This window comes from Mya arenaria, chromosome 4 (genome assembly GCF_026914265.1).
Source record: "Mya arenaria isolate MELC-2E11 chromosome 4, ASM2691426v1".
NCBI classification, from domain to species: domain Eukaryota; kingdom Metazoa; phylum Mollusca; class Bivalvia; order Myida; family Myidae; genus Mya; species Mya arenaria.
The window spans coordinates 55797089-55814808 of record NC_069125.1 but is presented as its reverse complement, the minus strand read 5'-3'; the positions used below and the strand labels follow the sequence as shown (position 1 = coordinate 55814808).

Here is a 17720-nt window from a genome sequence, read left to right as displayed (position 1 = left end):
CACCTGCTTGTCTATTATACCATTATTCATTCAATTATCTGATATTTGCGATTATAACCAAGTAAATCTTCATCCAATCCTGTCAGCATTAGTTGATTGATATTGCCGCCCATGAGCTACGTTTTTGCCTAGTGTTTTCGAGCTATGGTCATCATTTTGGGATTGATAGGTTCAATGGACGCCCTTCTTTTTTAATTATTATCAAAATCTAAGGCAAAATGTTCGATGTTGTTTTAGTTATTTTAACTAGTATATCTAATAATTTATATTTAAAAATATGGCCAGGCACCAAGATCAGTTTTCCTTTGCAGACCCACATCCTGATATTACAACGCTAACCAATGAGTCAGTCCAAGTTACAGCTTGTACACTAAACCTCTTCACGGTTTGTTCACCAGCTTACACCATTTATATACGGAAATGTGGAAATGACGTTGAGGAAGTGCAGTACTATCTAACAGGTTCTATTCCCCTCGGAGGGTATTGTTTTGGTACGTACCAGACTAATATATGACCACTTGAATAACTAGCCGAAGGCATTCACTTCAAATCTGCATAATATATAACTTACTATACTACATGTTTAAGCCGGTATATTAATTTTCTTCAAACAATCAGTCAATATGTGGACATCATCATCATCATCATCATCATCATCTATATATATTTTATTCATTATTTATTTATGTATATTGATATATTTTTGTATATATATATAATATATATATATATATAAATAAATAAACGAATACAATATAATTTATATAGATGATGATGATGATGAAGATGATGGTGATGATTCACATAATAGTTGACAATATCAATGAAATGTGTTGTGTAAACCTATATAACTGTTTTCTACTCGTTTTTGTAGACGAAGATCAAACTTTATACGGTAAGAGCTTACATATACTATATAAATACTTAACAATCAAATTATGAATGTATTGAAATGTTACCAAGAAACATGAAACACTAATTATATCATTATTATGAAAGTTATAATGTGTTAACCATTTTACAAGCATAATTGATTACAAGCGTATCAGTTTAACACTCTGTTTAAAAGTCAAGTATTCATTCATCATTCATACTTCATTGGATATGCATTGAGATAGATCCGGACGACTTGCCAGCGCCAGATCTTGATGATGTCGGTCTTGGACAAATCTCTATCTCCACTAAAATAGTTCACACAAGCAGGCCTGCAGGTCCGTTTGGACTCCAATATACACCAACTACCCATTTCGTGTGCACGTTCAACATCAAACCCACATATTTCTACACTGTCAATTGGTAAGATAATATTGCTTCTTATACAGGCTTGCAATTAAGAATAACTTTAAGTTCAAATCTACATCCCGTAGTAAACTGTTTTCATTGACCGTTCCGTGGCAAAAACCCGTACATATATTATTAACTTCGATTATTGTTCATTGTAATTGTACTCTGTTTGTTGTAACATGATGTTGTGTATATCTCTCCTTGGGGTGTCTGTTTTTGCCTTCATCATTGTTCCTTTTACATGCATAAAAATGTTTACGTGCTGGGCTTGTCCATATTTCATTGACTGTTTTAAACGTTATATTGTTAATGTAGTCTCCGTCACGTTTAGGTACATTGAGGGGAATTACTTGACCACCACGGGTCCTTCGAATGATTCCATGGATTTTTCATTAACTGAGACAACAATAATGAGCGCAGTTCGTCCTGGGTTTACGGTAAGCATGCCCTTCATTTTCACTTGGTCCGAAGCCAAAACGTTTAATTATTTGAATTATCATTACCTGGACGAACCGAAATTGCATCAATCAAATGAGAGTGAAGTACGACCGGACAGCCATGAATCATTTGTGATTATTCCCCTAAATTTCACCTGTTTGTTAACTAAATGTTTAGATTGGATGCGGTGTTCTAGTCTCAGTACTTGAGGGGAGCCAGAAAACCGACGAAGTTCCCGGTGAAGAGTTTTTTGCTGGAGTCAAAGTAAGTTTAGTATGGTGGCATAGAGGTGACATAAGTGTCATTATTTTAGCTCGTTAAACGTTTAAACGTCTTTGTAACTCGTTAAAATGAATTAGTAACTAACGTATCTAATTAAAACGATTCAGTATAGTCATTAAAGACACGTATGTCATCTCTATGTCACCGTAGTTTTGTCCTGTATTTTTGCTTTTGGTTTTAATAATTTTTAGAGTGTTACAACATGCATTATATTTCTGATTTTACAGTAGACATTTAAGACAATTAGAATTATACAATAGGTATGATTGTGTAAGTGTTCATCAATTATTAAACTAAAGATGTGATCATAGTCTTGTCGGTGGTATATTGTCGAATTGACGAGATGTAACACGACATGTAAAAAAGTGTGTCCATTCGTTACTATTTGAGCGACAAGACATGTTAAACAATTAATTTTGGGTTCAGTTGTTGTCGACTAAACACGTTGAACACGCATGGAAAGGCTCTATGTTTGGAAAAAAATCAAGCTTGAGAACAGATATTATAGTGTTATCATGTGGAACGAGGACGGACAATTACAACGACAGGGAAGGCGCCCAATAAATGCCGGTTATCACGGTTACAACATATATTGTTCGTCAAAACCCAATAATAATGCATATAAATGAACAGAAATGACAATGGTTCAATTATCTATTTATACTTCTTTTTTAATAGATTGAACAAAGAACAATACATTTACCAAAAGGAGGAAGTGGAGAAATTGTCTTGAAAACAACGATCCCAGTGGCTTGTCAGTATATAGATGGACTACCTATAGATGACCAGTGTCAGTTGACATTAGAGGTATGGCTCAATGTTTGTAACGAATTAGTTAAGAATTACGATAATGAAGATGTATGTGATATCAAGTATAACAAAAAATGAAGATATCATGCTTCCACTTAGTGAAGCCATTCCAACAATGACGATGTTTTATATGGAATGTCGAATAGCGTTATGTGTCTCGTGTTTTGTGTTTGTTTGGTCTTGATCATTGTACCGTTAAACAGGACTATGGTTAAACCTTGGAACTCAAGGAAACTCGGTTTGTCCCTGTAGTACCAAGTGATTTATTCAATACATAATACAATGAAACCGACAGGTACAAGCCCAGTTGACAAAAATGCAAGTATAATCCTGTTTAGAGGCACACGGTTAGGACTCAAGCTTCATTGACTGAGGGGCACAAACGTACAAACACATAGACCACACATGCATCAAAAATAGCTTGGTATGGTGGGATAACCGCCTAAAAACTGCTAGTGAAACACAATTTCACCGGAAACACGAGAGACGAATATTTATATGCACACAATCTGACACTTGAACCACAGAATACAAAACTAAAAATATAAGCCTTATCGGAAGCAGCATCAACTTGATGACTATGATTAAAGTGATATTTACACTTTCATATTTTAATAAGAGATAATGTCAAAAACTATTTTCGACTGTATTTTCAATGCAAAAGTACCGATACAAAATACTCTATACATCTGGAAGTTCAAACAAACAGTTGCTTCTTTTCAATTTGAGGCTATCATATCAGGGATACCTGTCAGATTGTTTTAACAGAACAACACAGTATTAGGCGTGTAGCACGGATGTTGCAGCTATAAATGGTGTCCTGAGACCATAATTCAATTTTTCGATACTTTGCCTGTCCATGAAGTTAAAGATGCACTCTTACTCCCAAATAAGATTTACCATAATTAATAATATTGTTTTAATATTCCTTTAAGGATAAATAAATGTCGAAAACAATGTTTTTATGAAGAAAACCGAGTTTATTTGAAAGAAATGTGCAAAAACACGGTATTTCTACCTTAGGAAACTATAGTAGATCACAGTAAATCTTTTAGCATTCACCAATCATTTAATATTTTTGCGCTTTTTACTATTAAATACACGGTTACAATCTTGTTTTCAGTAATTAATATTTTCCATAAGTGCATTATTTAGTAAGTAGTAGAGGTTTATCAGTCGAAATTGATGTTTGTAATACATGTATGATATATTGATATTGAATAAGAGTGTCACTTTAAAATTGTATCATGATATTGATTCGGATATTAATAAAGTTGTTGCTGTAATAAAAAATGAAATGGTTTGACAGATGGGTAAAAAGGATGTAGGTCGATGCACCGGAGATGTACAGGGCACCACGGACTGCAGCAATGTTCTTGCAGTAAGTTTCATAGCTATTTACTGAAAAGTCTTCATCGATATTTCATTCAATGTATTTGTACGTTCAACTGGAATATTTACCGAGTACATTTTTTTATTTAGAATATGTATTGTTTTTCTTTTTAACAATGTTTTTAAATTCAGTTTGAACGAAATATGTTGTTTTTTTTTATCTCGTGACTGGCACTGTATTTACTTTTCATATCATTCTTTTTTAAATTTGACTTTTTAAGAAGGAGCTGATTTCGATCGGGCTTTTTCCAAACAAAACCCAAAGATGCGGTGAATTATAAAAAAAAATGAACGGTTTTTATTTTTTTTCAACGAAATCCTCTAATTTTAACATGCAATTGTTTGGTGGAGCTAAATGCAAAATAGCTGGTAATATGATGATGCGTGCTGTACAAAATAAATAACTCTTGGCCATCTAAGATTCTTTTACCAAATTGCCTCTCTTGATATCAAATGTGTTATTACAATATTTTGTAAATGTATTGGTATATCGACATCTTCCCTTTGGCCATTTACAAATGGAATAAACAGTTATATGGCCAAGACACACACGTAAATACATATTGATAAAAATGTAATACACAATAACATTAAGTTTAAATATAAATTTAACGCGAGCTTGAGCAATTTAAGCTTAGTTTCATACATCTATGACACATTTCATATATAATAGCTATAAAATGTTAATCCTGGTTAACCAAAAATAGGAGGCAGCTTATGTTATAGTTTTTTCCTCTCGTAACTTCATCGAATCGGAAATAAATCTGACAATACTGTAGAAAGCCTTTACATGGTAAAATGGTCAAAACCATTACAGTAATTTAATTCCTTAAGTTCTTCCTTTGATAGACCAATATGCTAAAGAAAATTATTTAAGGAACTGAATGAACATTTTAAAATGATTGGTGACATTTATTATGTATTTATATCCATTTGAAGTTCAATGCGTAACTTGATACAGGATAATTTCTTCCAATTTGAATAGAGCAAAAAAGATCTGATATCTGTTCCTGTTCTAAAAAAAGCACGAAATGATTTTGAAGTAAGATGTTCGCCTGGCAACAAGTGACAATGTAGGATTTTTCTGTAAATTTTGACAGAAATAAAAACAACAGCATGCGATCAAAAAGATTCTGGCACTCATCGCCATATAATACACACTCTGAAGGGCACATCTAATTCAACTCGTCTAAGACTCACACGCTGACAAAATAAAATTGTTTATATTATTTGACGAATCGTTTCTACAGCCAATTGACATGTTTCACTTTGTCTCAACAGTCGCTGACTGCAAATGGAACTTTTGAACCAGCAGAGATACGGTTCCCAATTGTCACTGTGGATATAAATTACAACGACAAAAGCGTGTTTGACATTGATCTCAGATTTGGGTCGCACACAAGCCCGTTATGGCATAATTATGTTCTTCCGAGTGTCCGGGTAAGATTTGCGAGAGTATTTCACATTGCTATAGTGTTAACATCATGATATACAACTATCATGCATTTTTTATACGAACACATAATTATAAGTTCTTAATTTATAAAATACCCTGAAAGCCCATGCAGCCTGAACTGTATATTTCATTCTGGTAGGTTTAACATGTATTTGGCATAATAACCGTACATCTGCACTTGGATTTTTTTAAACATTTTCACTTATATTCGGTTTGATACTGAAACTCTATGTATAAACATTGTACTGGTTTAACTGTAGTGCCTCGAAAAGTATGAGGTTATTCTGTCCGTTCGTTCGCCCGCCTGCCCGCCGTCCGTCCATATTTTTATGTTTTTCTTTTTCTGAATAAACCATTAAAGATATCAACGGTGACAAGTTACATAACTCTAATATACGATATTGCCAGCTTCCAGCCCTTTGGAAATTATATTTTTCAAATTCAACACATAAATTACTTTTCATCACAACACGTTCACGAATGAATTAAATGGAATTTGAAGCATCAGTATATTACATTGCGAACTATTTTGTTTTGAAGAGCCTCTGTCACAAAATGCAATCAGATCGGTTGCCTCGATATGGGTATAAGTTAATTAAATTAAAAGGATAATATTATAAGCAATAATATGTTGACCTCCAACAAATTCCAAGAGCAATAACTTTTACGCATTGTTCCAATTTGCCTCCCTTGGCATGCAGTTTTTTAATAAAACAAATATTCTTGCTTGTTTATATATGTTGTGATTCTTTTTGAATTTCATCTCAGCATTTAATCTAGTCGAACGAAATGTGAAAAATCTGAAATGGCAGGAATTGTTAGTTTTATTTTTTCCGGGTACAACGTACCTGCAGTTAATGCAGCACATGATGGTATTGCTTGTGATGTTTGGCTTATTAGCGGTACAAGTCAAACAGGTATATTTTCGTTATCTTTGACTGGAAATAAACATGTAACATAAGAAATCTGACACTTTTCGTCATATAATTGATTCTCTTATTCGGATGTTTTCATTAAAGGTCATTGTCGAGGACACAGATGAGCACAAAAACAAGTTGTGTTACTCTCATATCGATCCGCATATGAAGACTTCAGATGGAAGGTTCAACCATTTCACTTTTCAATTTATTACCCGTTCAGGTTAACCACCGTCTGTCTGTCCAGCCGTCCGTCCGTCTGTCCGCACAAAAGTTTGGTTGCTTTGGAATACATATAATGAAAGCTAAGCAATATGCGGCACCCTGTCTATCTATATCTCTTAAGTTTCCCTTCAAAGTTGATTTGATCAAGTAAATATTGAATGATTTTAAATCGATTTTACAGTAAATTGTAAGCTAGCATGAACTACGCGCGAGTTCGTTTCCTTCGTGGTAACCAATTACCCTGATGAAGTTTAAGTGAAACACGTGGTTGAGAATCGAACACAAGACAGTGATTTATTTTCTTTTGTTACAGACATTACGAACAACAACGAAATGCCGGGGTATATATGATGTACATCAATAAGGCGTATGATATTGAGGTAAGATACTCAGTCATCTTACTGTCAGAGACCAGTCTGTTTTTCCTGAAGACAGGTCGATGATCAGGTGATGATGAGGTCCACGCTAATTCGTTAACAAATTTTGGGGCGTGGATCGGGTAAAAAAAATATCAGTAAATCTGTTAATTGTTGTGTGAAAGTTCGTATTACGTTTTGCAACAACAAACAGTTCAAAATACATTAGAACGGTGATATAACATTCTAGTTATGTTCGAACAGTTGTTTTCGTCTGAAATTTGTTTGGTATGAAAGCAAATGTTCGAACATTCAGCTTCAAGATCAAGAAAACGTTTGAAAACGGGAGAACCATTTTTCTAATAAATGTTTAGTTGTTAATTTCTAAATATATCTTAATTTAAACTTATGTAACATTTCTTTAAATTTTGAATAATGTTTTCCAACATTTTCTGTTGTTATTCACTGTTGTTATTTCACTGATAAAACTAAACAAAATACAATAGTGATGAAATCTTGAAGAGGTTTTGCAAAAATGTCACTTTTGTAACTTGTTAACATCTGTCAACTTTTTTTCAAGTAAAAACCCCTCCGGGCCGAAAGGTTCACGAAAATCTTAAACTAAGTTTACTTTATTCAATCATTTTACTTCAACTTTTTTTACGAAATAAAAATGTTTTATTTTATCATGCCTATCATGTATGTATGACTATAAAACTACAATACTATAAATCAACTCGCGCACGTCTTAATTTGATTTATGAGACTTGCCGTTGCAATTCTGATACATGTTAGAGCCATGTAATTCAGGTACGCGATTAGCTGCTATAAAAATATGTTGTTTTTTGTATCATAGGTAAAGCAGGAAACTTAACCATGCAACAGAAATTGTTAGCAAATATAAGCAATATCATTTTTATTCTTCAAAACAGCGAAATAATCAATGCATCTATAGCAGTTTAATAACATTTCAGATGAAAAAAGAAAAAAAAAACAACATGCTATTATAAAAGAAACAACTCAGGAGACGGCCATGTCAAAAACGATTGGTAGCGATGTTTTTAGTATTACGACAAAGACATTTCGCAAGAATGTCACATTGGTAAACAGAGGGCGTCTGTCCTTTATTAAATTCTCGAAAAACCTTTATCTTAGTGTATTGCATACACCCGAATCACTTATTAGTCTTGATTTTACGATCTATACACATTTTATCATGATTTTTAGAAAATAATAATAAAGTTAGTTTCGTTTTGTCTTGGGATTGTTCAAGTAAGAATGTTACACAGAAATATTCCCAACGTTGTGTGTTTAGCAATTGACAGAAATTGGGATTTGAAATCAAATGACCTCTTTTCAAAACAACAACAACAACAACAACAACCTTTACTGCAACAATACTTAAAGTGACTCTCGTATTTAAAATCAACACATACACATGTATAACAATCATATTTTTTTAAGTGTTAAACCTCCGACTACTATTGTAACCGTGTATGTGATTGCAGCTTTCTTTGAAATCAAACACGGTTTCCTGGTAAGATTTAAAGAACCATTGTTTTCGATATTTATTCATCCTTTTCGGTAAAGGAACCAAATGAATTAATTCTGGTACATCTTATTTGGGAGTAAGAGTGCATCTTTAAACGGATACTCATTATTGAAAGTAGTGCATTCAAGTTTGTTTTTCCAATAAGAGCTCAGTATTTAAACTCGATGTTTCGAATCGTTTGTAATTAAGAAATAAAAGTACGTCTATATATACAATGTAACAGATCTCCCACGTTTTAAAATGAGTTGCAATCCTCCAAAATTGCCAATGCCGTTAAATCGTAGGGCCGTGCAACTCAGGTTGCTATTTGCTGCTACCATGACCCCGTGGGTGAATAAACAAAGAAGCACTATTAGATTATTTTTTGTATTACAGGTTCAGCAAAAAACTAAGCCATGCAACAGAAATTATGCAATGTGTGCCTGTGGTGTTGCTGTTCGTGCCGGGAAGGACGTGTTCATGATTAACAGATGCGGAGCAATCCACTTCATTGACTTTGTCCATTGTGGGGAAGGCGGGATATTGGACGTTCTAGAAGTAAACTCTGAAAAATATAGGGTACGTATGTATTTAGAATTTGTTCTGTCGATATTCTTATAAATTGTTCTAATGATCATATCACGCACACGCGCACACGCACACGCACGCGCACGCGCACGCGCGCGCGCACACACACACACACACACACATGTATTACAGTTATCTTGAGTATGTTATGTAATGCTTGTAGATTCTGACACCAATTGGAACACGTATTGAAATTCATCTTTATGGTGGCTACTATGAAGGAACGATGAATATAGACATATACATGGCTCCTAAAGATTTTAACAAAACTGAAGGCCTTTGTGGAATATTCGACAATAATGTCAATAATGAGTTTTTGGGCAGTAATGGTCAGCAACTACCAAATGAGAACGTCTTCGCTGAGTCATGGAGGTAAACGTTTTGAAATATACTGCATTTGGATTGTAGCTAATGTAAAATCAGACATGATTGAGTCGTATTTAATTTACTTCCATGATATGACCGTTTAATCAAATGCATCCAACACAACGCATTGGACATGGTTATTATGTTTATGTTGAGATTTCTTTCTACAATGACAGGATCGATGCTACACAGTCACAATTTATTACCATTTAGTTTGCCTATGAGTAGATACTAACCATCTTAATAAAAACTTGTCGATATTCGTTCCAGCGCTACTTTTAGCAAACTACTTAATATGCAGAACGCAGTCCGTAGCTATTAGAGCAGATTGGTAATTGGGCAATTTAGATGTAAATGTTTAACATCACTGGGATTTAAACACCCGTGCGCGCATTATATTAGTTCGTGAGTTGCGAAGACCGTTATTATTACATAGTAAGAGGACTAGTATTCCCATTGACGTTTCACGTCGAACTAAATATTGAAAAGCAGAGCTCATACGTCAAAGTACAGTTTGCACTGATATCACTTCAACCGGCTAATTAAATCGTGTTTTTAAATTACACTCGCAAGAAAAGCGCGGAGACAATCGAACTTGATATATGCTGCTTTTTGGCGGTACAATTTGACGTCTCTTCGATGCAAACCTGGCATTGCAATCGTGATTTGTTGAACTGATTACCGATCACATTGCGATCAATTTATTTAAAACAATGGTATTATTCCAATGAGTAATAATACAATAAAAGCTACAGGGACAGGCTCCAGATCACATATGTATATACGAGCTCGGAACTACTGTATACTTATGCTGGGATTACCGCCTTGGAACGGTTACAAGTCAAGTCAAGTCAATATTTTTTAATTGTCGGATTCCATATAACATTTGAAACATAAGCGAAACGAGTGCGAAACGGAAGTTAAATTGTGTGTTATGTATGTTTTATATTCCATTATTTTCCATTCCAGAATGGACTCAGACACCCAAAATAGAGGTTTAAAAGAAAAGAACCTTTTTATAAACCCAGATCGAAGTTTGCAGTCATGGAAAGAAAGAAATCATTTATACTGCTTTTGTCAAAACGGAACCGCGAACTGTTCGTCCACTCAGTATTACACGTGTTCATTTCCGAACAACATAACGCCATTAAAATGTCATGTTTCTCAAGGATTCAGAAAGAAACGAGGAACAGATACTCACATGAAAGAGTTGCGGCGACTTTTTGATTTGATGAACTCTGTCGACCCACCTCTGCACTATTTGTACAAGGTATGCATCTGAACATGCAAGTCATTCATATGATAATGTAAATAAGAATTTACTTACAACTTATATAAGCAGAATACTCTAATGATTTAAATATTTGACATACAGTGTATATTATTCGGATTATTTTTTTATATATATATATATATATATATATTGTACGCAGTACATTTGTGATCATGGCAATTTTGTATTTTTGTATTTTCATATCTAAAGCGTCAAGCAGAGGCTGCGAGCATAACCGCAGAAGATGCGCTTGAAGCCTGCACGGGCTTGATAAACGGAAGTTTAGCGGTGCAGCATTATTCAGATTTGTCGGCGTCTGAAAATTCCGAACAAGTGATAAATAACTGTGCGTATGATGTTGAGGTATGTAATTTAAACCATCGTTCGCTCCGGATAAATAATTACAGTTAAACTGAATTGATATACCCCTTACGGATGACTGCTTCTCCGTTGATGTGTAGTTGTTTATTACCGTAATCAAAATTTGAAGTGCAGTCTTTTTTACAATTGACTTAAAGAGTTGTGTTGTAGTGTTGTAAATGTTATGTTAAGGTTGGTGGAACGTTAGTTTGGGCAAGCGCACATGTGGAGTCGTATAACGACGTGGTAAAGAATATGATTGACTTACAACCGGAATATGCTGCTAACAACACTGAGAGGATAGACGTTTTTCTGGCAAATACTTGCCCATCTAACTGCACAGGAAACGGAAATTGCACACTCGTTGATACTAGTGGGGAAGGTATATATTCAATAGTCTTTCCATCGCTTGTTCTTGTTCCTGTCGGAAAGATGATAGCGCTGGTATGCTATTAAACGGATATGCCGTAAGGCCCGAAGTGTATGCTACATATCCTATATTATACCAAACATGTTATTTAACCATTTAATACATATAAGCGCTTTTAGTGTGTGTTTCATATGATTCCGGGAACAATTATTCGACACCAATCGTTTAGCTGGAGAGTTTCAACAGTTTCTGTACAGTTTCATGACGTAAGCAGTCCAGAAAATATATTTGGATATGTCCGAACCGGCCAAAAACATTTTATGGACCTCTGACGTCATACGACTGGATTGTTAAACAGTGATTTACTGACCGACATTATACGACACACGCACACACACACACACACACACACACGCACACACGCACACGCAAAAATCGTATTTGTATATATTTCTGCATTCATTAAATAACATAATCTGCCTTTACTTATCTCATAGATTAACGATCAATACTTACTGTGAAAGTGAATTACTCGTACAAGAAATTATCTTCTAATAAGGTTATAATTTCATTGAAGAAGTAACCATTCCCTCATACGTATAACTGAAGCAAACGAAATACATGTAGCACAAGCCGTAATGTAACGTTGTCGTTTTATTTTGTGGCGTTTTTGCAGGCGTGTGCGTTTGCGATACATTTTACCATGGAGCTGATTGTTCGATCGATGAAAGGGATCCGTTGATAATAGACGACATTGAAACTGGGGGTGAATGCGACACTGCTGAAAGGTCTGATGACTGTCAATGTTTTGCAATAAGGAGTGGTGCCATTCTGCGTTCCATTCAATGTACCGTAAAGACATTCAAGGTAAGACAAAAATGCCATACAGTAGTTTTCCGTAATCTTTTATTTATTTCTTATTGATGGAAGAACGATTTTCTTCGTTTTCATTCCGACCAGAAATGCACGCCAAAAAAGGCTTTTTATAAAGAATCATCGCACACTTTCCTTGTCGTAACAAAGGGTATGCACTATTTTTAACAACGGTGGTTTCTTAAGAAAGTGAATTCAAGAAACACAGCTTGTGAAAAGACTTGGTGAAATGTAACTTTCTATGTATGATCTACCGAATATGTGCAAGTGGCAGTGAGCTTAAATCAGGAGGTTGCACCCATTTTTTTTTATTTCAGATATCTATAAATGGGGAAGAAGAAATGGTTTCTGAATTTCGTTCAAATGGTTCATACGAAGATATATTCACTGGGGTCTGTTGCTCCGATCTTGTAAGTGACCACGTGTTCGCCTTTTTCTGCCACACCACTGATCGGTTTTCGTGTACGGTTTAATGTTGAGTAATTTAAACCTTTATTCAAGTTTAGCATATCTTGAGAAAAAACAATGAAACAATATTCACTATAACCTTACATAATCTGAGAATTGGATAAAACATGTTTTGTTATTTTTTTATTCAGAACAAGTTTGATGTCGATGCCTTTGCAGTTAAGTACGAGGTTTCAGCAAGTAACGACGGCATTAATTATGGAAATATAAAAACAGTCTTTGTATTTGATTCGACATGCCAAAGTACTGTTTACGACGGAAACACAAACGGAACTGTCGTTTTAAATACCGTAAGTAAACTGTTAAAACGCGCTTGTAACCAGTTAGTCTGGATTCCAAGGCTGAAAATGTGAAAAATAAGTTAATTTACTGCACCCATCTCATAAACAAACCATTTTTTATATCATATTGTAGGTTAAAGCCTGTAGACTATGAATAGTGAGCTTGGCCACTAGGCAGCTTATGCGAAAGGGAAATTACTAAGATGGCGCGCATGATAACCGCCATAAATTGCCATTTCATGTTCGAATGTGGCTTTTATCATTAAATAACTATGAGTAAATATTTGCATAGATATTACATCTCTCATAATGAACTTATAATAATCAAACTGAGATATAACATTAAGCGCTTAAAGTTTAACGTCAAGGTCAAAATATGCAAGATCCCCGAAATATGATTTATCATGTTTTCTTTTCTTCTATTTCAATCTATTAACGGACAGCTTACGATTCACTACCGATGCAACTTTGTATTATGCTATCATATATCAATACTGTGATATGGAAAGAACGGCGTTAAATTTTAAATAACACCTTACAAAGGTATTTGTTACAATTTCAGACAAGCGGATGCTTTATCGACAACACGTGTTATTTCGATGGTGAAGTATCTCAGTTTAATACTTGTCTGGGTTGCAACGCCTCTGTCAATGCTACAGGCTGGTCTGAAGGTAAAACAAAGGATTAATGAGATCTTACTTTTAATTGAGTTTACAACGGGTAATAATTGAATGAGATTAATCAGAAAGTAAGGCAAATCAATGAGTTACAAATGAGATAGCCATGTTGACAACCATTAATGGTATGATTCCTGATGTCGTTCCTTTCAAATGGCGGATATTCTGGTCGAAAAAATGGATAGCCGAACACGACGCTGTTAACTCTTTTGAATGTTTGCCTTTTCACCCTGACAATTCGATCAGGCGACAAAGTGAAAGCAAAATGGAGCAACACAAATGAATATTATTTTAATTTGTCAATTTTTGTTGACGGGTTTAAAGTCACTTCATGTCGCCTTTCAACCTTTCAGCCCGCGAACCCAAATTTCGCCTTTTTAGCACCCGAATATTCAGCCACCAATAAAAAACTGGTCAAAGTGGTGATATGTCATGTTTCACCCTGAAGAGTCCCAAACTCGTCTTCATTGTCGCGTTTAAAGGAAAGCAAAAACGATTAGGTAACAACTTGTAGCTCTTTCACCAGGCGACAAATGTGATGCAAACAGTAGTTGTGTTTTCGACCCCAGTTGTTGTCGCATTTATGCCACTAGGCCCTACAGCTTTATACGCAACATTTCACTTTTAAGCTTTCGTCTACCCTTATCCCCTCGGCTCCATGCATTTAGAGAAAATAGTCTATTGGACTATTACATTATTTGATTAAGTATTTTTATTATTATTATTCTTATTATCGTTATTATTATTATTATTATTATTATTATTATTATTATTATTATTATTATTTATTTTTTAGCCCCTTGTACGACGACGACAGCCAGTACCACAACTACAACAAATCCTACCACAACTGTAGAACCTACGACAACAACTGAAGAACCTACGACAACTACTACAGAGCCTACGACAACAATTGCAGAACCTACGACAATTACTGCAAAGCCTGCGACAACTACTGAAGAACCTACGATAACTACTGCAGATTCCACGACAACTACTGCAGAACCTAAGATAACAACTGCAGAGCCTACGACAATTACAACAGAGCCTCCGACAACCACTGCAGAACCTACGATAACTACTGCAGAGCCTAAGACAACTACAACAGATCCTACGACAACTACTGCAGAGCCTATGACAACTACTACAGAGCCTACGACAACTACTTCAGAGCCTACGACAACAACTGCAGAACCTACGACAGCTAATGCAGAGCCTTCGACAACTACTGCAGAGCCTACGACAACTACTGCAGAGCCTACGACAACTACTACAGAGCCTGCGACAACTTCTGAAGAACCTACGACAACTACTGCAGAACCTACAACAACTACTACAGAGCCTACGACAACTACTGAAGAACCTACGACAACTACTGCAGATCCTACGACAACTACTACAGAGCCTTCGACTACTACTGCAGAACCTACGATAACTACTGCGGAACCTACGACACCTACTGCAGAACCTACGACAACTACTTCAGAGCCTTCGACAACTACTGCGGAATCTACGACAATTACTGCAGAGCCTACGACAGCTACTACAGAGCCTACGACAACTACTGCAGAACCTATGACAACTAATGCGGAACCTACGACAAATACTGCGGAACCTACGACAATCTCTGCAGAACCTACGACAACTAGTGAAGTGCCTATGACATCTATTGCAGAATCTACGACAACTTCTACAGAGCCTACGACAACTACCGCGGAACCTGCGGCAACTACTGCAGAACCTACAACAACTACTGAAGAGCATAGGACAACTAAAGATACTAACTAACCCGTCTTTTGAATGTTATAGATTATGTAAATTTGAAAATACAAAATATACATTCAATGTATCTGATGTACAAATACGCTTGTTAATTCATCGAGTAATTGGTAATTATATTTCGATGCTTGGTGAGGCCATGAAGTTTTGCTATTATTTGAAAAGATATTCTTTGCTGACTTTTGTTATGTAAATTAAATGACGTAAAAGTAATAACAGATACAGTTATTGCAGTTTGTACTTTTTGTTCTATATTTTAACTGAAATCGGACGTTAATTGGTTCATTTTGAGAAAATTATTTATGTTGAATTTTAGATAAGTATTTGGTTACATTACATCAGTCTCAAATTTTTTAATGATATGTACCCGGGAATTAGTATCAAAGACTATTTTGGAGCAATTGTACTTAAATACAGCACTTTCTCGACATTCAACCGAGGAAAATGTATAGTCCTTTCATTATACACTATCAATACAATGTTTTACATATTTTTAAATATCATAATATATTTACCAACATATGTATCAACCGGGAAGTCACCTAAAGTTAATTTTACGATAGCTTTACCGGAAACCACTACGCAACCGCCTACAATGAACTACTGCTATTTACCGTTACCGTCACTCTAAGTTTCAAAGATAGTGTTTACCTTCGATGGTTGTCACACCGTGAAATAATACCATCAGCAACATACGATAGTTTTATCTAAAAGTCCTGGCTTAGTAGGAGCTAATAGCATAGTTTTACCTAGATTGCAAGCCGAAATTGAAACTAGGTCAAAAGTGTAAGTTAACACAGTTTTAATAAACAAAATGTTTTAAAGGGACAAGCATTTTATGGTTTGTTAAATGCGCTTTTTACGGATGGTTTACATAACCAAGTAAAGTGTAGGAAATCATAAGGAGTGTACCAGCGTTGTTACGCTCTCCTCTACAACAAGGTTATTTATACTTTGAGTGTATTTTTCTGCAATTTCGGTAAAGTGTAAAATTACTACTCGTATAACATATGTTTTTGTCACATGCATTACCGGAAAAAAAACTCATTTCTGGTCAAAAAATAAAAGCGATTCTAGTCAATTAGTATTTGAACATACTTCAATAGGATCATAACCATGTTACAAAACCAAAGCAAACAATACACTTTGTCAGTAAACAAGTCAAAAGGTGATGACCAAACACTCCGACATTCTCTGTCAATAAGGCATGTTGAAAAATTGATTATTCTCTTTGCATAAAGCACATACACGAGGTTAAATCACTTAAATTTAAACGCCAAAATTCGATATTCTATCAAACATAAGAACAAAAGAAAAACTCAGCAGGTTTCTTAAAGAATTAATAAACAATTTGAAACAAGCGTTTTCAAATTTAATGTTCCTCTTGTTTTTCAGCTCTTGTTTTTCAGTGATAAATGGCCTATAAAATCAGTCAATATTATAGGCTCTTTACTTTACCTTTTCTACACATTGATTTAATTTTGTGGAATCATCAACATCTTTTGCTAAACACATAACGTTGTGACAACGTTGAAACAAATGTGATGACCGTTAAAAAGGAGTTCCATATGGGTACGTGTTTTATCTTTGCCCGTGGGCAAGATAAGAATTTCTAGCATGTGTAAATTTTTGGGTCTATTTATCTGAGGTGGGAGAAAAAGGTTGCTTAGGAAGTTCAAGGTTGCCAAGAAAAAATAGCATCCATATAAAGGAAAATAGGATTGCTGGGTAAGCAAGCTACTGCCATTTACCTAAAATGTTAATAATGTTGCCAAGGATTTTAAGTTGCTATGGAGGATGAAGGTTGCTTAAGAAAATGATGGTTGATTTGGAAATAAGGTGATTTGAAGAAAGTTAGTAATGGACCACTTAACAAAACTACGTTATCAATATTTCAGCTTTGGGCACTGCAGTTTTTGAGAAATCGTTTCGAATATTTTCTTTATATAAGTCTGTGTTAAACAAGTGACCCCTAGAAGAGGGCCAACATTGAC

At 34.9% G+C, this 17720-nt stretch overlaps 1 protein-coding gene across 1 annotated transcript; it reads left to right on the top strand.

The window, feature by feature from the left end:
* The first annotated feature begins 1212 nt into the window (after positions 1-1212).
* LOC128230928 (von Willebrand factor D and EGF domain-containing protein-like) lies at positions 1213-15735 on the top strand. The gene is made up of 18 exons (XM_052943356.1): positions 1213-1296; positions 1616-1721; positions 1900-1986; positions 2683-2811; positions 4124-4195; positions 5488-5646; positions 6682-6764; positions 7118-7184; positions 9088-9270; positions 9443-9651; positions 10615-10915; positions 11129-11281; positions 11471-11660; positions 12325-12515; positions 12839-12931; positions 13121-13279; positions 13833-13941; positions 14744-15735. Exons 2-18 carry the CDS (start codon positions 1665-1667, stop codon positions 15733-15735), a joined length of 3234 nt encoding a protein of 1077 aa, XP_052799316.1. The 5' UTR covers positions 1213-1296; positions 1616-1664.
* Positions 15736-17720: the final 1985 nt, after the last annotated feature.

What these genes read in the sequence shown, in the direction of transcription:
- LOC128230928 (XM_052943356.1), top strand. Translation starts at nt 1,665, where the DNA reads ATGGATTTTTCATTAACTGAGACAACAATAATGAGCGCAGTTCGTCCT. An exon ending in ACTGCAGCAATGTTCTTGCA is followed by an intron (nt 4,196 to 5,487) that starts GTAAGTTTCATA and finishes TTGTCTCAACAG; the next exon opens with TCGCTGACTGCAAATGGAAC. An exon ending in GGGTCTGTTGCTCCGATCTT is followed by an intron (nt 12,932 to 13,120) that starts GTAAGTGACCAC and finishes TTTTTTATTCAG; the next exon opens with AACAAGTTTGATGTCGATGC.